The following is a 22,753-nucleotide window of genomic DNA, read 5'->3' as shown; positions in this document are numbered from 1 at the left end:
TATTTAAACTGGCGGACGTTTCGTTCAAGAAAGTCCGCAGGACTCCATGGGTGCGCTCACGTGCCACGCGATGGTCGGCACGTGTACGGCACGTGTGTGTGTGCCCATCGGCACACGTGACAGCGCTTCACTTTTGATAGCACTAATCGACGTTCGCATCGCTCCGTAAAACACACACGACATACGAAGGAAGAAGCCACACCATGCCTCACAACTGCGTGCTGTGTGAAAGGCTTAAAAAAGCAGAGCGGAGAACAACATGAGCAAAGAGGAAAGCACGTTGGCGCTAAACGGGTTTCGATTGATCCTGTGGCCAAAGAAGCTCCGCTAAGTGGCATAGTCCGTCATTGCGACATACCAGTCAATCTTGCGCACGCTCTCCTAAGCGGGCCGGTTGGTAGTACAATATTGTGGCGGGAACAAACACTGGTAGAGTCTGGCGTTCTTGGCCTCTCCGTAGCGCTGTTTGTTCTCGTCATCATCAGTCAATTGGCTCGTGAATGGGGTTCGCGCCAGTGGGCGCGCGAGTTGCCTATTCGCAGTGCTCCTGAGCTAAGCTCATGTCATCGTTACAAACGCGTAGAAATGCGCAGTGAATGTTGAACTGTACACTTTTCCTGGGATGTGGAATAGACGCAGACGGTAGCCGCGCAACAGATATAGATACACTGAAGAAGAGTGTTAGGTCAATTGGAGGACTTCCAGATATTTTCAAGGACAAAGATGTAAACTTCATAATAAAAAAAATATTCCGGCAAACGCGCTGTGGTAATGTACAGATGGAAGGTCGTCAACCATGTGGAAATACGAAGGAAATAAATGTATAATTTCCGGCTATGCTATACTTGCTGGCGTAAAGTACTGAGAATCCATGGTGAACGGCCAAACGAACACAAACCTTGGTTCTTTCGAAGTTAAGGTAATGAAACTACACAATTCACATAAAAAACGGCGCCAATAACGAGGGACAAGAGAAAGAAGGAGACAGACAGCGGCACTGACTTACAACAAGGTTTATTTGCTAGAACCGCACAATATATACTTGGGCAGTATCTGACAAAAAAGAGAAAAATACAAAACAAAGAAAACAGAATCCAGCTAACAACTACGTAATCATCGCCACAACGCACCATGAACAACACGTGTGCTAATGTTCTGAAGAAAATCTATTTCTTTTTATGATAGCGCAATCGAAGGCCTGCTGACACATGCACTGTCCAGCTTTCCTATCTCTGCAGCCTCATAAATTTCACCAGATGATACGTGAAATTCATGAGGCTGCAGAGATAGAAAGGCTGGACAGTGTATGTGTCAGCAGGCCTTCGATTGCGCTATCGTAAAAAGAAATAGATTTTCTTCAGAACATTAGCACACGTGTTGTTCATGGTGCGTTGTGGCGATGATTACGTAGTTGTTAGCTGGATTCTGTTTTCTTTGTTTTGTATTTTTCTCTTTTTTTGTCAGATAATGCCCAAGTGTATATCATGCGGTTCCAGCAAATAAATCTTGTTGTAAGGGAGTGCCACTGTCTGTCTCCTTCTTTCTTTTGTCCCTCGTTATTGGCGCTGTTTTTTTATGTTAATCATGTCGTACCAACTCGCCCAAGCAACCACGTTAGAAACTACACGCCTCCAATTTAGCCCTTGTCATGTAAAATATCAGCTCAATGGAGTGAGAGTCAAGGTCAGCGCCAGGTAAAACTTGCTGGCCACGCACAACGTGGTTAGACGGTATTCCAGAGGCCACGAGGAGCGGTGTAGAGAAGCTGAAATAACTTGCATGAAATAGCTCTCGCTGGTGGTCATAATATAGCAACAATGATTGATGGGGTCTAACGCCCCAAAACCAGGATATGATTATGAGAGGCACCACAGTCGCCACTTAAAGATCTTTGACGTACCCCTAAATGTAAGCACACGAGCCTGAAGCATTTTCGCCTGCATCGAAAACGCGGCTGAGATTCGATCTCGTGGTTCAGCATTCAATCATCATGAGCACAAGAACACCGTGACAATGTCTCGTAGTGTGACAGCTTCCACCGATGGCACGGAACGAAAGAATTATCATTTCTTAAGCCACTCGATCTTTGCAGGAGTGGGTGCAGCAGAAAATTTCGCCTACCAGCTATTGCAAAGAGCACTGTGGAAAGCGTTACCAGCTCGTTTTCACGTAACGCGCACCCTCGTGCACTTTTTTTAACAGATGATCGCCACATATCAACCGCGATGTTTGCCATCAAGACACACGTCCTCATTTAGGGGAGCTTCTATGCGTTATACCCTTCAGCAGGAAGTATCGTGCGCTACTCTCTTCAGGCGGGCGATTTTCTGCCGTGTTACGCCTTCTCCTTCCTCCGTATACAAGGACTGTCGCAACTACAGAGATTGAGGTTAAGAGGTCGATATCTGCAATGCATAAGAAAGACTCAGACAAGCGGAAAAGCAAGTGCCACGATCTACCCAACGAACGCAAACTATAGTCGGAAACAACTTTTTAGCTCCCACATCACAGCACACGCTGACTGGGGAAAGCGAAAGAAAACAAAGTGGGTTAGGGTTAGGCTGTGGTGAAGGGCAGACACGGCCTGCGTACCGCGTCGGCACACTTTGTACTTCAAAGCCTGCGTGCAAGGACCACTTGGGGCCTTTCCCTCGATAGCGTCGAGTAAAGGCACACGAAACTGGTGTATGCGCAGTGCCATATGTATTCCACTCCTATTACATACCTGTGTGTGATTGTTATTAAGACATTGCACGCATCGCCGATGACTCAAAATAAATTTACTTTTGCATAAGGCGACTCCCGTGACGCGTAAATATAGTGGGACAGTTCAATAAGCATGTAATGGGAATAAACATTCCGATATTGTTTTCAGCGGAACGGATGCCTCGAAAGCCTTTCCGATCCAACGTCTAGTAACAAAGCGAGGCTCGTGTCCCACGCGTACACAGGATGCCCTCGATGAGAACCTTGACCCACACGAATTGGGTTCAAGGTCTTCCTTCCTGCCCATCCAGGAAGCGGTCGTTTGTCGAGCCCTTATTTACGCTGCTAAGAATACGCACGCGGGACGAGCAAGAATGGGCACGATGCGGAAATGGGATTGCGGAAGTCGCTTCAAACGCCTTGCGAAACTGCAATTTCCTCATTCTTGAAGATGAGCTATAGCGATGACTCATTCGGAAAGGCAGACGCTCGTTACATCGTCGTAATCACTTTGCAGCCGCTGCTCCCAACGACCTGGAAGTGGGCGTCAAATGCATGGACCACTACTTGGGCGGTGTAGGCGGCGAGACGTTGGCGGCCGCCCGCAAGTGTCTGTCGTCGTCCGAGTCCCCTCTGGCCGACCTATGCCTGCAGCACACCGAAGTGGGCACCTGGAAAGCCAACAACTCGCTACCTCCCCCATCGCTCACCGGGGTGAGTCAATCGACAGATCGGCCGATGTCGTGAACATGCGAACAAATGTTGGGCAACTATGTGGTCTGGTAGCGTGTCACGCTGGATGTTCTCTGTTGACGTTGATAGTCGTTCAGACGAAACCATTCGTAAAATTTCCCGAGCATTGTACGGTATCGTTGTCCTCATGGTGTTCCGTATGTGGCCATTTTTTGAAAATGATTTTGTTGTTTGCAACGCTGATGAATGCAGTGCGTATTTTCCTGTTGTCCTCTTCTGTCTTTCCTTGTGCTCGCGTGACAACTGCGCATTGCACTCGGGTGCGTGATGGTTTGGACTATTTGTTGCGCATGCTTCAACGTGGCTCCCCTGTTTGCTGCAAATCTCCACCAAAGTGTGCACTCTGTGTGGCTGCCATTCGCCGTGTTTGCCGTCTTTCGTCGTTTAGAACTTGTGTATCTTAGCAAGCACAATGAAACAAGCACAAAAAAATGATACGCGTATACAGAACGGACGACCATCCTGCTTAAATGAATGCCTCTTTTGTGTTTCTTCTGTTGCGCTTCCTACGATCATCAAGTTCTGCGCACCACAAACTATTCCAAATTTCTGCGTTGAAGTTTCATCGTCTTGCATATTCACCCTGCGCACTGTGAGAGTCGAAGGCGACCGCTGTGGCGAGCACGCGTCACAGTAGCCGAATCCAAGAAAGTGATGCATCAGAGTAACTCTGGTTCCCTACTTTCGCCACTTTTGTGCTGGGGCAATAAACCGCAGAAGTTGCAAGTGCCTGTGACTTCTTTGGGAGTGTTCTCTGATGTTGTATGCCCTTGCGGCTTTTCTTTACTGTTGTCTGAATTCGCTTTAGTGTTTCTTTCTTCTTTTTTTAGTTTTACCCGTGAGTTCTCGACAGTATAAACGAGTGTAACAATTTACCCTGCAGTGTGCGAGTACACGCGTTTACAGTGAAGTTTTATGACTGAGCCTGTACTTTTAAAGACACACTAAAGAGCAAGAATTACCTGGTTTAGATTGATAAACTGCACTCTGAGGGATAGAATACCATACTTTTACCTGCCATAAGTTCATTATTAGAGCAGAAGTCAAAGTTCAAGTTTAATTTTAAATTTCGTGCCAAAATCTGCGCACGTGACGTTACCAGTTCAAAATGTATTTTTCGCATATTCGGAGCATCGCTAGATGAAGTTTGCTGAAACCTTGTGTGCTAGCTCTATGACACCTGCAATTGAGAATGTGCTTTATTTTTATCAATTAGAAGCTTTGGTGGGCCATTAGATGCCTTCAAAATTCGTGACGTCATGGTGTTTGGTTAGAGAATCTCAAGGTGACGTCTACACCCGCATTTTCTTCTCGCGCATTTCCACGCTTACCAAGCGTCGCGCCATGGTAAAAGTGTTTTCGGGATCAGAAAATTACACTCTATAATACGCAAAAAAAACTTATTTTTTCTTTAGTGCCCCATCAAAATACAAAGGGCTTCGGGATGCTAAACACACAGTTAACGGTATACTACAATTTTGTGTGTATGTGTATGTCTGCAACGTGCTTGGCAGTATTACAGACTGAAATGAGAGCAATCGAGTGTCATTTACGTAGTCTTGTGAAACGAAGAAAACTCCCAAATGGGTTCTCGGAGTCACTTGCAGCGACAAAAGATGTTGCGCAACTGCCCGCTACCATGTGGGGCGGGAAATATCAAAATGGCAGCTTGCCATCAAACGACCCTGACAAAATGTCGTTGCAAATGCGCGCATCAGCGAGTAAATGAGTGGAGAATACCACAGTAAGAATTTCATTAGATTGAATCTGTTAGCACCGCGTGACTAAGTCACGGAGCAAAGAACACAAACCGCACACGAAAACTTTCTCTGGATTGGCATGTAGAAACGGAAATCATTGTTTGATTGTCGTTTCAACATGACAATCTATAGTCAGCACTCATGTATGGTGTTTGGTTTTCGGCCATTGTCTCAGTCGCATTGTGCTTTCCTACGGAGAATATTGCACAATCACACCAGTGCTGTAGAGCCCTTATAATAGCATGACGGCATTTGTTTACAAGATGGTGGAACGGTACACGTGCCAGTTCCTCTTTTCTGTCTGTGCCTTTTATTTCTTTAGCTTTTCTTTAAGAAGTTCGTCAAGTCGTCTTAGTTTAGAGTACACTAATGGGAAAGGACGATTCACGTCAGAGTGAAATATTAATGTTTGGGAATGTCTAAAAACTTAATATTGTCAACAGCGGTACTCTACTGATCGAGAACTTAACGACACCACATGCACTATGAGTGGGGCATCTCGAAATGATCCCAATGACGTCAAGGGGCGCGACAACAATTAATTACTTGTAATGAAACCTGCTGCAGTAAAAAAAAAGACCCTTCCTTGCATTACAACTCATAATAAAATGTTGCTTGTCGATTTCTCTTTGATTCGTGGAAAGACAGAACCGCCGGTCGTTTCCGTCGAGAATGGCGCGAATGGTTCAAAAGTGCCACTTTCACCTGGTTAGGCTCGGTAGGTAGTGTCTTATAGCAGGGCCCAATTCAACTAAGCTAGCATAATTTTTTTAATCCCTATTGTTGCTGCTGGGGCTCGAGCTACCCTTGATCTGCTGCTGTTAGCGTCGGTGGCCGCGCAGTGAAGGCGCGCAACACTTGGGCAAGGTTCGTTTTCAGGTGGGCGGTTTGAAAATCGATAACGCCATGCATGCGGACAACAAAAGGTGACTTCATTTCAAGATATGCACTTCCTTGGCACAAAAGCAGCACTACGAGGTTTATCGACCGCTATTTCAGTAATCAACGTCGACTTCATATGTGCATTTATAGAGGCCTGTAAGCCAGGGGTTTCAAACTCACCTCCTCAAGCGGGTTGCTCACAATTCAGTCCCGCCGGAGAAGATACGATGATACAAAAAAAAAACTTCCCAATATTTCATATACACGTCTTTTTTGAGGAAAATTTGTGCCACGACTCATACATGTCGATAGAGATCTCCAAAATGACTCAAATCTGTACGCTGATTGTGAAATTTAGTTTTTGTTTCTGGTTATGTTTCGAAACAATTGCAGCACATGGGATGCCTCCCGGAAGTAATGCTTTAAACCCGTCAGACCTGGGTAGCTGACGAGCATGCTTATAAAAAATATGGGGTAAAGACATTCATGAGCGGGCAGCAACTGAGTGCCTCACGGGCCCAAATGCAGCCCACTGGCGGAGTGCTTGTCACCCCCGCTTTAAGCAATGTCAATTGTAGTGAAAGTGAAGCCATACTGCGCCTATTTTCAACTGAGGCTGCAGACGTAACTCGCATTGTTATGGCATTGTCGCGTCTATTACCTTCGTACAACAATTGGGAGAGGAAGAGAAAGCAGCGTAGAAATTACGGCTTTACCCAGTGGCGGTGTACATCATTTCGCAGCGCACCCTAAATGATGATGGCGTCGCACCCAAAAGAAAGTTCACGAAAACGCGGCACTATATAGTCTTTCTCATTCTTGTTTTGCGCACCGCCTTTCATGGGTCTGGATTACAACAAAGATACTATAGTATTCACTTCAGTGCTGTTAGATGCGTACCGAGTAGTTGAACGCAGAGCGCAGCATGTCGCCGTATCGAAATTTTGCTTGGCTTAGATATATACCGCCAGCTACACCTTTGCCATGTTTGTAAACAGCTTGTTTTCGCACCGTCGACATACTGGGGCGCTTCTAGCGGCGTCGCCGCGCGTGTACTCCACGCAGCCCAAAGCTCGCCATCGCACTCTGCGATCACGTGAGTGAGTCTTTATTGTGGTCCAGTGCAAGCGCTGTGGTTGCTGCATCACCTGGCACAGCATCTGCAGAGCGGCCTCCGAGCACAACGCGTCGGGGGAGCCACCCCCGAAGTATCGAATAGGTTCCACGCAAAACGTTTACATGGCACTATCAAGTACTTGGCCTCCCAAATGATTTTTTCGCTTTCTTCATGAAAGTGGGCAAAATTTTATAATGAAATATAGTTTGGTTGCCATAATTTCTCCTCTGTGAGAAAATTTCCAGTTTTCAGGTTAATTTCATGATTCATTGCGAAAACTTAGTGTTACTCGTTTGCGCTGTGATGGTCAGAGGTCGCCATCAGTAACCCTCAGGACCCATCTTTCATTTTAGATTTCGAATCTTCAAAATAACCTATTCTGCGGGAAAACAAAAGAAAATTTCTTGGCTCTCCTCTTTGGGGGGACTACGAAGTACCTAAATATATGTTTGCCGCAGAAGCATTGCTTGTTCATGAATACTATATACAAATAAATATAGTGAGAAACTTGTATTCACAACTAAAATGTATGCGCGTTGTTTCACAAACTGAGGCCCCTATGCGTGCATCAGTTCGCCTGGGTACAAGTCGTAATCGCCGTCTGACATTCGAGGAATCGGATTCCGGTTCAGCATCTTGACTTCAAATCGAAGTAATCGCCGCTTGACTCAAAACGGAGAAAACGACGCGCACGCCACCGATGTAGCATAATCAGTGTTCGACGCACGGAAAGCCGCAGAAATAAAAACCAGAGAAGATATAAACCTTCAGTAACTCTTGATCCTGCTGCAACCGAACGCAATCAACTTTCGCGACTTTCTAGAAACCCGCGGGCACGGTAACGCGCTGTTCGCGTACGATGCCGTCCTTTGTATATTGATCGCCTGTGAACGGCCGGAATCGCGGCCAACGGCGAGCCGTTCTTTGAGCACGACTAACCCGCGAGGTGAAACGAGGCTCACCGCCGCGCGTGGATGCCGGCGATAGCAGCCGATGTGCCAGCCTATCAACGAGCCTTGGAACGAAGGTCACTACAGCGCTTGCCTCCACTTGCCTTCCCGCGGGGTGACAGCGCTTGCTCGAGATAAACAAAAACAAGAAGAGCTGTCAAATTGGCGCGCTTTTTCAAGCATCGCGCAGCAAATGAATGGCATCGACAACTTGGAACTTGTAGGCGGCGTCGTATACTTGCGTAACTGACCCTACAAGGTCTAATATTAGAAATATTATAAAAGCATAGGAGTTCAGGTAATCGGTCAGGTCTTGTGGCGATACCCTCACGTAGTCGGTATTCCAACGTAATGCGAATAATGTTGTATAAGCAATCTGGCAGATATGTTTTCAGAGGTTGCTTCCTGACAATAGGATATAAAATTCGAAGGTGGCGCAATAGATTGTTAGCATTAGCTAAGTGAGATAATGAAGTCGACATCCTCTTTCATCGCTCATTTTATCGCGTGATCGCTCCATCGTATATACACACTAAGGAACTGAAAGTACTGGCTCGGAGGGATGTCAAGCTTTCTCTTGTTTCTGCAAAGCACACTGGTATTTATAGGCTCAACTGTACAAGTTACCGAGAAAGCAGTTATCTTTCTTCTATTTGCTTTTAAACCACTTATTCTAAATGAGATGCTAGAATAACGCATCTTCTGGCAGTTAAAATAGTCAGGACAGAAGTCGTTCAACGATGTGCTCGCATCACCGACACAAAAACAATGAGCTGTGGATCACTGGAAATGCTTTTTTTATTATTGGATCTATATATTTATAGATTATTTGATTTGGTACAAGATTTTGGCAGCGTGGATATGCATAAGATGTCGAGCACAAACAGTCGAGCACAAATAGTCGAGCACATACAAGTTGGAGGTATTCTTCAAACATTTGTGAGACTTCAATGAACACTGAAAGGAACAAATAAAATAACACCAACAAATCTTTAGCATATTCCGATATTTTCAAGTATTTCTAAAATCTTTTGAGAAAAAAATTTTGGTATAAAGATTATTCCAGTCTGGTATTGTCCTGGGAAAACAAGGAATGTTTAAAAGAGTTGTTCCTTGTAGCAAAGGAAACTGTGGTTAAAGCACATCTTTGCTTTGTTTGATATCCTGTTGAGTAAAAAAAATAGTTGGAAGTGTTGGCGTCGTCATAACTATTTACAGGTTGAAAAAATATTCTAATTGGGATACACGGTTGCGCTCCCTCAACGGGAGAATTAGCTGACTCACAGATGTGTGGCCGTAGAAATAAAAAATGAGCCCAATTACCCTGCACTGAGAGTGTTCTTGCTTTTTATAATGTAGGCTAAAGTTAATTGGTCCCAGACAATCGCTGCGCATACCAACAACGGTTGAATGTATGAATTTTATGTTAGGAAACGAACAGTAGGTGTAGATAGCTTCAGTGTGCGCCTCAAGAAAAAGAGTTAGTGCAAGGAACTAGAAGAATAGTTTCTAGGTGCTTATTCCGAGACAGCTTTTTACTGATCCACAGGCTCAAAATTTCGCACTCTGTTATACTGCACACCATACCAATAGTGAAAAGATCGTTTTTATTTGTTTTTGTTGGCAATGCTCATATAAACAGTTTTATCAAAATTAACCACTATTTAACATTTTCGCGCCATGTAGTTACATTTTCCAGGCCATTATTTAGACGCACCTGATCATCAACTAAGGATACCTTTTCATATAAAATAAAGTAATCTGCTCAAAGTTTCACACTCGTGAAATTCTGCCTTCGTTTTACCCCATTAGAGATATGCACATGCTAAGCTGTTAGCAAGTTCAAAAACGACACTATCACAGACAACCAACAGTACAAGCTCAGATGTATTCTTTTTATTTACAATCTGCACCGAGTGGTTGGTTGCAGTGGGTCATTAAATAACTCAAGTATTCGTTTTTGTGCTTGCGTGTTGTCTACTTTGAAATCGCGCAGACTGTAGCAAAAGTCATTGTTTTATCTCGTGTTTAACTCATGTAAAGTCTGTTCTTTTAAAATAGTATATGTCTCTTTCATTTTTACTGGGTTGATATGGACTGCGAACGTCAAAATTCTGGCACACGTGGCACTTACGCAAATGACCCCAACGGTATAGAATAATTAATATTGTTACACGACATCGGCAACGAGAGAGCACCAGGTAGACGACGAAGACGACGAATGCGATTGCGCTCGTGTTGTTGCTGTTGTACCTCCACGTCGGCCGCAGCTGCCTTTGACTCTCCCTGCATATTTTGTAAATATATTTATTTCATTCATTCTCTCACCCCGTGACAATATTATTAATTATGATTCTTACTAGGTGCTTAGCTATGACGTCAGAAAACGTAGCACGTGGTCTTCCGGAAGGTAGAAGGGCCAAGTGGTGGTCGGGGACACGGCTAGCATGTCGAATGTGCGCTCTGAGGCAATCCACAACTATATATGTTCTGACCGGATGGTCTCTGGCAAGCATGATTGTGGCATAAGTAGAAGCGCATCGGGGCAGTCCTGTTGTACAGTCCTAACTGTACAACAGCATTCCATCAGGATATACGCCAGCTGCGAGAACGGCATGCCCTTTGTGGTGCCTCGACCAGCCGCAAGTACGTCTAGAAATTCTGGGAATCAAAAAGAAAAGCAGTCACTCCAGAGTAGCATTGAAGCAAGCAACACTGCTATTATTACATGAGTTGTACTTAGACCGAACGCAAATATACACTGATGGGTCCGTCTCATCCAGCAGCTCATCAGGTGCCGCTGTAATTCCGGCTGCAGAAATGACAATCAAGTTTAAGTTGTCGCATATGACTACATATACAGCATCAGAGCTTGCTGATATAAGGGCTGCTTTACAATATCTCGTTCAAGAACGTCCAGGAAAATGGGTCATATTCTGTGATTCGAAGGCAGCGCTTCAGAGTTTGCAGTCTGCCATGCGAAGGAGGAGCCATGACCAACTGGTACAAGAAATAAGACATTGCCATCATGAAGCTCTAGCACGAGGGCATGATATTATATATCAATGGCTGCCTGGACATATCGGTATTACCGGAAATCAATTAGCCGATGATGCAGCCTGCTCAGCCCATGAAGAAACCCGTGTAGTCCCGATTCCTCTATCAAGGAATGATGCAGCAAGACAACTTTACCTGCTGGCTCGAGATCTCACACGCACGTTCTGGTCGTCTACCAGCTTCCAAAGGTGTCAATTTTATGAACTGGATCCTTCGCTCAAGCTAAAGCTACCATCACAACTTTCCCGCTCCGATGCGACACTGTTATGCCGCCTTTGGTTGGGTGTTACATTCACAAAGGTGTACTCCTTTCGCATTGGTATGGCAGACACTCCTACATGCGACTACTGCGGAGCTGAAGAGACCATCGAACACGTCCTGTGCAGCTGCGCTTGCTACGACACACAGCGATGCCAGCTACGGATGGTTTTGAATCGACTTGACCCCGGACCATTTTGTGTGCAGAAGATACTAGGACCTTGGGCATCTGCCTCAGTTGCGCAGAAAGCAACTAAAGCACTGCTACTTTACCTTAAGTCAACAAACCTGAGCGACCGCCTGTAGACTGTGTGTGCTCCCCGAGTGTGCTCGTGATTGTGTGTACCTTCTCATCTTTCTGCAACCTCTTTTCTCCCCTTTATCCCTTCCCCAGAGCAGGGTAGCAAACCGGATGTGCGTCTGGTTAACCTCCCCGCCTTTCCTTGCATCTTTATCTCTTTCTATATATGATTCTTACTATGTGCGCGATGATGACGACAGCTTCGCGAGCTGTCATTTGAGCTCTGTCGTCGCCAATGCCGCTTTTGTTCTTCGATTAGAAGACGTCGGTCTTTCATGGTGATCATATTTTTATGCGAGTTGAAGCTACGAACAATATCGAGCAAACCAAACCTGGCAGCGTCTCTTCATTACAACGCTAAAGATGTTTGAAACGCAGTTCCGGGTATCTGCATTAAATAATTGCCACTGAATTGTCATAGCCTGCAGCTAATCATTGTCACTCGCTTCGTATAACCGAACAAGACAAAAACCAGGCGGCGTCAGCTACATTTCTCCAACTTACAAATGTGCAGTACATGGCAAAAAAATCTCAAGTTTTGCCAAAATATGCCAAGTACTTTTATTTCTATATTGAGTAAAATTATTTCATTTTCGATGTAGTCAGACAGTCTTAGTTCATTTTCCTTTGCGAAATCTAATCTGATGATTAATTACAAAGCACTGTTTCTAAAAAATTGCCAGCTTTCCTCGTCATTGATACATCTTAGAGTACTTTTCTAAATTCGTATAGCTGAAATAAGAAACTAAATTATTCTTTCCACCACAATAAAATGAACAAAAAGATTAGTACTACCTTTTTTAACAAGTGATTGTGCGATAGACTTACCGATTACCCACTTGGAATAGAAGCAATGGAATTGATTGATATGTGGACTACACAAGATGGTAGGGCTGCAGCAACAAACTTTATTGATTTTACTCACAAACCCTTAAATGTGCAAGTTCCTACGAGGCTGCTCAATTCGCAAAACATATTTTAATTATTGGAGTCGGGAAGTACTGCAGATTCACTTACAACACGTGAAATTTAAGCACCTTAAAACGGGTCCGTTAAGGCGCAATTTTTTTTGAAAATGCGTTAAATGTGCGAGCAACGTGAGACCAGACGGTGCACAACCTTTGGCGATAGCCTAGCAGTCTTTCCTTATAACGACATTGTTTAATATTGCCCCTCCCCTTTCACCCCAAAAAAGTAAAGTTTACAGCATATCCGCGGAGGGAATGATGATGAGGGGGACGAAGCTTTGGAGGGTTTTATTGTTAAACCATGAGTCTTCTGTCTGTCTGTCCGTCCGTTCGTCCGTCCGTACATCCATCCGTCCGATCAATTCTTCCGTCCGTACGTCCACATTAGCGCCATCTGCTGAGTGAAACGTAGACTTAGGTGGTTTCGTACCACGACAGACAGACAAGCATTTACAGACCCATGGCTCTAGAAGCTTCGCCCCTAAAAAATGTCATTCTTCTTGTTTGTTTTTGTTTAAGAAAAAGTTCGGAAATTATGTTTTGCGGAGTTCCTTGCCTTGCGATGTAGACATGTGTGTCAACATGGTCACGGGTTTCCACTAACGGGGCTTGCTCATAGTGTTAACCAGCCTAACATCCATGGGATATTGTATGACGTTATCAATGTTTTGTTTTCACATAAAACACCTGTCACAAACTTATTCTGCTTTTTTTTAGTTTCCACCTCACCAGCAATACGTCGTAAACAGGGTTGCGGGGGACATCTACATTCGTTCAATGAATCCACAGGTTCGAGGGGAAACAGATCAAGTGGCAACAAGTTCATCAAATGGTCCAGTGGGTGGGTGGCCCAGCTTGAATTTGGCATTCCAAACGAGAGCAGTAATATTGCTCCGATCGTACATTAGCGAAAGCACCCGTTTATTTGTTGTAAACTGTACAACACGGCCTTATAATAGATCAGTCAGTCAATCGAAATCTTAATTCACCGGACAAATATAGATGGTATTCAGGGCTAAAAAAATATAGGCAGCTTGACTTTTTCTCTGCAGACCCTTACGCTAGCAGCATGCGACGTTCACAGTACAATGGACATATGGATCATAGGTATAACATACGTGAGCTCTAATAGTTCCAGTAGGAATTACATCAAGCAGTAAGCAAGACATGCGCAGAGAGTTGAACCATAATTCGCATTGAAACTTTCAGTACAGCATAAACAACTTACTAATACAAAAAAACGGTAATTGCAGAAAAAAAATAAACACTCTGTGAACCTGAAAGTTAACATGTTTCTAGGGTAATTGAAAGAATGAAAACTTCACAGAATAAGACCTCACATAAAGATGACAAAATAGAAATAAGATGACATATAACAAAAAGGTCAAAGTTTGCACAATCAAGATGGCAGGGCTACAACATAGACGTAAAAAAAGTGACACAACTGCAGGGGTGTAACAGTAGTATACGTTCGGCAGATTCATTACGAATCAACGGTAAATTAGAGTGAAGTGCTTGGTAGTCCGGGAACTACATAAGAACATACCACGTTAAGGTATCCTCAGTAGAGGAGCCATCTAAGGTGTCTCTTCATATATACCATAATTACTCGCGTGTTTTAAAATCAGTCATGTTTACCTCTCGGGTTTCGACCAGACGGTCGGCGATAAGACTTATTACATCGCAATCCATCCATGTGTCCCCTTACGAAACGGGTCTCGTACGAGTCATTTTTCCAGGCATGTTCTTGTGTTGGTCTCACATACGCTTTGTATGCGATCATTTTGACCTTCTTTTTACGTGCTTGAGATAAAGTTGCAAAAACCCATGAGATTTTCAAGTCCACGTAACAATGTGAACCTGTTCCGACTACACTCCATCCGCGACAAAAAAAAAAAATATAGCCAAACTAATACTCATGTCATCTCTCTCGATCACAGTTTAAAAGATGCTGATCACCCTCTCCATGGCGTGAAGTCACGGTTGTGGTGCTTGCCTTCTGACTCCAAGGCCGCAGGATTGAATTGCGGCTGCTACGACCGCATTTTCATGGAGGACAAATGCATGGTAGAGGCCTGCGTGCGTAGATTTATCTGCACGCAGGCCTCTACCATTAAGGAACCCCATGTGATCGAAATCCCCGGAGCGCTCCAATAGGGCGTCTTTATTAATCATGTCGCGATTTTAGGACGTCAAACCTCCACATAGTTAAGACACAGTCATTCTAGAATTAAACTCCTTTGGCGTGAGATCGGCAATCTCGATACGGTTTGAGACTATAATATTCCAGGTTGGTGTATCTCAAACGACGGGGCTTCGATTGTCGTTTTCTTCGAGCGCCCGCGTATGTAAGGGCGTCGTCAATAGGGACAGTAGGCACCCCTCACGTCACACCCGCACTTGCCCACACCCAAGCCACAACAGCACTCTCACCTTTCCTCAGCTGCGATTCAATACGGGTTCGCAACCCCAAGACAAAACCCTGCCGACATTCGTGTGAGCGTGTGTTTCGCGCAGTGAGGATTAAGCAAACTATTTTCTGCGCTTCGTACCTTCGCTGACTTCGGCGGACGTTCTTGTGTTCTTCCTCCCAAACATTGGCTGCCACGTGCGCGGTGCGAGACCGGAGGCGCCATCACACATTTCACCCTCGCCCACTCCACCATGTATCCTTATTGGTTTCAACAAGCGAACAAGCGAAATTTCTAGCGTTGCGTCAAATGCTGCCTTGCGTACTCCCGTATATATTGCACGTGTCGACCACTTCTTTTCCTTTCTTGTTTCCTTAATGATTCGCCGCTACCGTCGTTCCGTCGCAGTTACCGGTAGGCTGTTCACGTGAGCTCTGGGCGTGTGCCTTTGCAAACTCGTTCGATCTGCGGGCACTAAAAGCGCTGCGCGCTGGACACGAGCTACGTGGTGCATTATTTCCCTCAGTTTAAATACGAGCTGCAAAACAAGTGTCGGCAGTCATGTAAGCATACACGAATGAATCTGACGTTTTTGAACAGGAGCGACAACATTTGTATTGACGAATTTTCGCTTACCTATACTATGTATAGAAAGTTCTTTATATGCAATCACTGTCACTTTTATGACTTCACAGAATAAAAATATATATCGCGAGAAAAACAAGTATATTCACAGAATAAGAAATATGTCGACACCTATTGCCCTAAAGATGCTTCACTGTGTTAACCATCTAGGCATTTGCCTCACTACGGGTGCTTTTCGCACCAGCACCGTTGAAAGCCTGCACGTGTAATACAACGAGTGGTCGCTCCACCTACGTTACATGTCCTTCCCATATTATTTCAGAGTGAACGCACACAAGGAACACCCTTCACATTCTACAATTAATGCCATGTCCTGCTCTGCTTCAAAACTGGTCTTCTTTCAGACAACCTACTCGCTTCGTGTGGGGGCCCAGCTGAGGAAACTGATGTGCCACTCGAATACCGCTTGGTGGCTTGCGCAGTGTGTCTGCCACCGTGGCAGTGGCTGACGATAGATTGCTATGTTTATTTCCTAGAGGTTTCAAAACACGTACCCATATCTGCACATGTTTCCTGGAACTGCTCCAGAAATACACACGCCCTGAGTTCTTTATAGATGCCACTGTGACGTCTCCGCAAACACGGACAGAACCCCGGTCCTTTCAAGATGTTTTCGCTCGTTTCTTAAGCCCACGCATAAAAAAATGAAAAGAAAACCTTCGGTGTAACGAATGGGCATTCCTGAGTGGAGTACCTGGAAGGATTATTTCTACTGTTCTCGCGGGCCCCCGCGCAAACACGAGGACCGGGCGGCGCCTTGTCGTCTACAGACAGTGTGGCAGTGTACGGTGCAAATAATCCGCACGTACCCTTCATATTTGTGGCATGGGGGAGCAGCAGAACACCTTTTGTTGGTTCGGGGAATGCGTCCCTGCCGTAGCGCCTGTGCCGGGTCCGGTTTGACTTTCCGTGAGCCTCCGTGGCTCCAGGGCTCATTACTGCGTCCTGCACGAATGGCCACCCGCGGCGTTGAATGACGAAGAAGCGGCGGCTACGGAGAATTTCGCGGGAGACACCGAGCTGCATGGAAACGTTGAGACTTGGTCTGGACATCGGCTCATCAAGTATCGGGAGCATCGAGACCATTGTTCGCCCGTAATTAAAGTGTCTTGGGACAGCTCGCCCATCTCTCTCTCTCTCTCTCTGAGGCTTGAGTTTGTACATTGTTACTTGCTCGGCTTTGTTTGGGATAGGATTTTCTACTGGTGTGGGCCGCGGGGGCAGCCGTTGAAGATGATACACTCCGACTGACAAGAAAATATGCCGCGTTGATAGTGGCGATTGGTTTGGTGCCCCGGTGGGGCGGAGTCGGGTCCTACAAAAAGGGACTACGAGACGATACGAAGGGAGTCGGAGATACGATGCGATGAGCTCGAGATGGTAGAGAGACGGAATGGAAAAGGAAGATAACGGTGTGAAGAGATAGCAATGAGAGTCGATGAGATGATGAGTGAGGCAGAGATGATATGACGAGGAATGAAAGTTAGAGATGGGAAACGAAGAAGCGAGTGATTGCGGGACGTCATGAAAGAAGATTAAGATGGAAATCGCGGAGAGAGAGACAACGAAGACGACGAAGACGATGACGACTGACAACACGGACCATTCGTGAGACGAACTTTACGCACCTTATTTAGACGAGTCTGGCAGGCAGGGAAGTGGCGAGTTGGGACATTGCATGGTTTTATTCATTGATAACTTCATCATTTGTGTCTTCGTGTGTTTGCTTTATATATGCATAACCTTGTGTTGTTGCAGTTACTTTCTTTATGTGCCTGCCCTGTGTCTAACGTCGCGAGTGTCTAAATCATGTGATATACTTTGTATAGTGATTGATGTACGCGGGTATACGATGTTTACACTTAGTAATAAATTAAATGAATCGGTAAACAGGAACAGGTCGTAGCGTCTCTTACATCCCGGCCCCAGTACGAATCCCTGTATGTGGAAAGTGATTGAGACACGTAGCCAAGAGGGAACCGGATAGACAAGGGGTTGCGTGGTCTTCCCTCTCTTTGGTAATCGGTGGCGTAGCGGGGGACGTTTCACCACGAAGTTCAACACTTCCGTGTCATACACAGCGGTCGGCCAATCCTTTTCAGATGCCGGTGTTCTGCATCTTGATACAAGCATTTTCCCGGGTGATGCGTATGCGATAAACTCGCGGCCGTTAAACACAATTTACAAATAAAATTTTAAAAGGCAGTAATAGTATACACCGATTCTTTAAGCGCTGTAAAAGCTCCAAAAATCGTAAAAACACAAACCCCATCGTTGTCTCACTTTAAACAATGCACAGTGTACACATTCAAACATTGTGTCATAGTCTGCTGGGTGCCAGGGCACCGCGGTATATCAAGAAAGGCGTTGCCGGATGAGCTAGCTGCGTCCTTCAACGCAGCCTACTGCAGATACATTCATGGCGATCCCTGCACTTATTATTAAACCTCTCCTGAAACAAAAGCCCAAAGCTTATTGGCAGAGCACATAAAATACGCACACACAAAATAAATTGCCGTTATCAAGCCGCAATTAAGTTATTGGCCGCCAGTATTAAAGTCTTGTTGCACACAACACTTAAGGCTAAGAACGGGATATACGCACACTGCACACTCATACTTTCTACAGCGAAAACTGTGATGAGATCAGAACACGGGTCACGCGCGGCGCTGCTTAGTTGTCCGCCGCCGCCAGTGTCCGTAACCAGTACCGAAAGGAAAAATAACTTTAATGACACAATGGCAACCGAACTAGGGTCCGCTGCATGTCAGCCCAGTATTCTATCACTGAGCCATGCCAGTGCTTGGAACTCGTTTATAAACTGGCTTTAGGCGGGCTTGATTTCCGGAAAGAAATCACGTCAATATCAACAATAAAGTGTTTTAGAGCATAAAAGGAACAGTCAGACGTCACACAATGCGAATCGCGTAACGACTGGGTCTTCCAATGCTCCAACTCATTAGAAAACTTGTTCTTGATCGCCTACTAACTGTGGCGAATACCCACTTCACGCATAATTCTTCATCGTCGTCAGCCACTGTATAAATAAATCGCGCAAAATTCGTAAGAGGTGTGGTTCTCGAAAGAATGACGAAGGATGGCATTGTGAAAGCTGGCCTACTAGACAAAATGTATGATTATTTATGGCGCTATTGATACGCAGCAGTGTGATTTTAGCATCCTAAAGAGTGGTTGGAAAAGGCTCTGAAAAGCCGCTCTTTCAGCTTTCTCTCTCTGTCTCTCTCTCTCTCTTTTTTTTTTTGTCTGGTAGCCATCCACCATTGGGCCAGAGATGTGGTGAAGCACGAACAGTGATTCATATTTCAATACACTGTAAATAGAATAAGGCACGCTCACAATACAGCACTCTATCATCCACAAATACCATTTTATCCTGCACTTTTCATCGGAAGAAAACCACTTTTGAAACATCAATCACTGTTATGTGACGTGCGTGCTTTTCATGTCATATACCCAGGCATTCCGTAGCACGACCTCTGAGGAGAGGCATCTGCTCCTGTGGCTACATAGCACATGCCTCGCGGCACTTGGACGCAAGGGCGTTGACGAGGCACTTCTGCTAATGTCATATATTTCCACTATGGTTTTATTATCACGAACTTTCGCTATTGATTCTTATTACACACGTTCCAAGCCGCTTTCAGGATTTTGGTACCTCTATGTTTTACCCGCCTTGGCGCGAGGAATGTTAAGGCCCTTATGCACCCACTTCCCTTAACCATTGTTCACACCTTCTGTCTCAAGGCCTGGCACTCTTTGACTGCCCTTGTGCCACAAAACGCCCCCCATCATCGCATATAAGGAATGCTGCTCAGTCATGAGATGGGGCGATAACTCGGTGGGGAGCTTTTATAACCTGATTTATTTGTCGACAGGAAATCGATCAATCTATAACCATTATGTATACGCCCAACCATATTGTGTGCAGATCATCAGCCTTTCCGGTCTCACGAAGATGATGTGCATCATGGGCGAGAGCAAGGCCAACGTTCCACGGTGGCAGTCTGGGTTTTCTGTAAGTACACGCTTACCTGTGCTGTCCAAAAGGCATTTCGCCTCCTTTGAAGTGCGGCGCGTTGATCTCTCGGCGGCGGTCAGGGCCGTGGCTATAAGTTGATGCAGGGATGGGCGCTTCTGGCCAGTCCCTGTGCATGTTCGTGCATGTGTTCGTATGATATTTATCACGAACTTGGTGGTGCGGAGCCTGCCTTTAGGACCATTGTGCATTTCTGTTTTGTTTATTTTAGCTCGCCTTTGAGCTATTAAACAGACAGAAACATTTTTGGCTAAGCTTTGACCGTTTTTTTTGGAGCCGCGACATCATTGGGATGCCTTTATTTTATTATTATTGTACGGAGAGGGTGATGTCACGCTCCAGCGGGGTGTGAAAGAGAAGAGCCAAGATGTTAGCGGCTGCCGTGGCCGAAAAATTAACTGCTTCGAGTTCATTGTTTGTCGTTTCCTGCTGCGACTGTCTGTCTGTATGTTGTTTATATACAGCATGTCCCAACCATCTTGGACTGAGATTTAAAAAAAAAGCATGCATTCTACGGAAGTTCTATTTGTTGTATATTAGTGGTAGCCGTGTGTACTTGCAAGCTGAATTTTCATTACTTAGCTCTAATTAATTACTTAATTGGCTAGCAAAGCCAAATTTTTCACTCTTGTTCGAATCAGTAAAAGATTGACTTAATGTCAATAACCCTAAAATCAAATATTCATTTTTTGCTGAAGTCTGCCTGGTTGTTTTTTTTTTTTTTGAGAAAACACTAAAGCGCGCAAAACACATGAAATCTAAAAAAATAGACCCCCACATGCGCTCCGCTTTTCAAGCCCTTTCAAGCGTTCTATATAGGTTGATTTCGATTCACCCTGCATTTTCTGAACATGTTCATGGTGGTACCATCTGAATGCCGTCGTCGTGAAGCAGATATTACAGCAAGTGCAGCAGCAACGAGACGCGGAAAAGAATACGAGAGTGCAGATGTCGTGCGAGGCTAGTGCTACTGGTTGGCTGTCTGGCCGGTTGTGGAGCCTGCATGTGATTCGTATACAGATGACAACGCCGCTTACGTTGCTTAGCACGTGCAACTACTAGAAAACGTAGACTCGGCATTACCTCACAAGCAGGTGCCCGGAATTCGTGAATTGGCCTTGCACGACACCTGATTTTTTTTTTTTCGAAAGGAATACTGCCGTGCCAATGCCGCCATGTTGAACTCGTGAATGAATGCTGAAGTAGAAGGTATGCTAGTTTTTGAGTGACGCGATCCGCTAGCCATGGGTCGATTAAGGTTCTGTCAAGAGGTGCTCTATAATAATCAACGTAGACGTTCACGATTGCGTACACAGCTGCTTTGCGAACCCTCGCCTCCGCCGCACTCATGCTCGTTTATTCTTTCTTACTACTACGCTGTGTGTGAGACAGAGAGGAGTAAGCGGTTTTATTATACAGAGCAGCGCAGCGCCGCTACTGGTCTCCACTCATACCAGAGCACGCACCGGAGTGGAGCGAACGCTCTACTGCAGAACCATCTAGTGAGCCCTCCGAGGGCTAGCATGGCTACGACGAGGGACAAGCCCCGACTATGAGAGAAACTACGTATGATGACGTGTGCCTGCATAAAACGGCGTCGCAGCAACGTCTCTTTATTTGGTCCGCGGATTCGATTCTGTTGAATGAGCAATGCGTACGCCGCGAGCATGACGCAATAATAAAGAAAAGATCATGTGTTTCCGTGGATTCGAGTGGCGGGCGCGTTGAAGACGCTTGCGCTAGGCTTTCTTGGCTCGCGTCTTGTCGGTGTTACCCGCGCGCCGTCTGCATTCTTGAACGCGATCGGGCGCATGCACAGACGGATGGACGGACCGACGCTTCGCCCCACTCATCATTCTCTCCGTGGATATGCTGTGATTTTTTTTCTTTTTTAGTACCAGGATGCTGAAGGCAACAAGCGAGAGCACATTGTATATAGTTCTGTAAAGTTTTCAATCAGTGAATCAAGCAATGATTGAGAACTAATCGTCGATGACGCAGTTAAAGCATGGCGTCCGAGTTTCCACGCCAGCGCGAAATATTGGTGGCGAAGCTTAAATCTTTTCGATAGCAAATGAAAACTCTGGCCCCGTGAGCATCGAGGAGGCGCTGACGCAGTTAGGTTCTTATAGATCGTTGTCGGAGTTGTGCAGCTCCCACATGCACCAGCGACGTGCGCTTCACCGCCGACTACTTCGGGTGTAATAGCACCCCCTTATTTAATAAAACCAGTGCAGTAAGTGCGGCAGCAATTCAACGGCATCAACGGGCGAATGTCGTCGAGGAGCGAAACCGAGGCCAGCAGGACTTGTGGCGCCTGCGCGCATTCACGTCTTAAGCTACGAGACTCCCGCGTTGCTGAATCGCAGTGTGATGTGCATGATCGCAGGTTGCCCCATTACCAAACCTCATAAGCGCGAAAATGCACGCGACAGCGACCAGCGACGCGACGTAGATCGGCTTCGCGCGATCAGCCGCTAGCGCAGGCAAACCTCATTCACGCGACGGTTTCCGCGAGCGAATTCCACTGTTGCTGGCATGAGGCCGTCTACTCGCAGCAAACAAACCGCGTAGCGAGCGGTATGCAATTTAAAAATAAGATATATTGTTGTGTAATAGAACGGAAAGTGTTTATTAATGCCTTGCAGCACTTTTTATATGCACATGCGTAATAAACATTGCGTTATTTTTTGTTGCGCATACGTGACTCGGGCAGGGTCACGTGCACGTATGTAGTGTTTAGGTCCGTTCGATTCACCTGCACCAGTCGGAACCAATTCACGGCTGTGCACGCGAAGTTCAGAAATTGTGCAGCGTGAGTTCAGCGGTGCAGGCACAGCACGACACCCGAAACGAATGACGATGTGCCGACAAGGTGCAGGCCTTAT

General features: G+C 45.6%; 1 protein-coding gene across 1 annotated transcript in view; it reads left to right on the top strand.

Moving 5' to 3' along the window:
• The window catches only part of LOC119174079 (uncharacterized), a 33,178-nt gene that overhangs the window by 5,771 nt on the left and 4,654 nt on the right, over positions 1-22,753 (top strand). Inside the window, exons 2-3 of the mRNA XM_037424872.2 lie at positions 3,224-3,420; positions 19,758-19,844. Of these exons, the coding sequence (XP_037280769.1) occupies positions 3,224-3,420; positions 19,758-19,844 (284 nt within the window). The remainder of the gene's footprint in view (positions 1-3,223; positions 3,421-19,757; positions 19,845-22,753) is intronic.

The sequence above is a fragment of the Rhipicephalus microplus genome, chromosome 5 (genome assembly GCF_043290135.1).
Source record: "Rhipicephalus microplus isolate Deutch F79 chromosome 5, USDA_Rmic, whole genome shotgun sequence".
Lineage (NCBI taxonomy): Eukaryota > Metazoa > Arthropoda > Arachnida > Ixodida > Ixodidae > Rhipicephalus > Rhipicephalus microplus.
The sequence above is the reverse complement of the archived record's forward strand: the minus strand, read 5'-3'. Positions and strand labels throughout refer to the sequence as shown.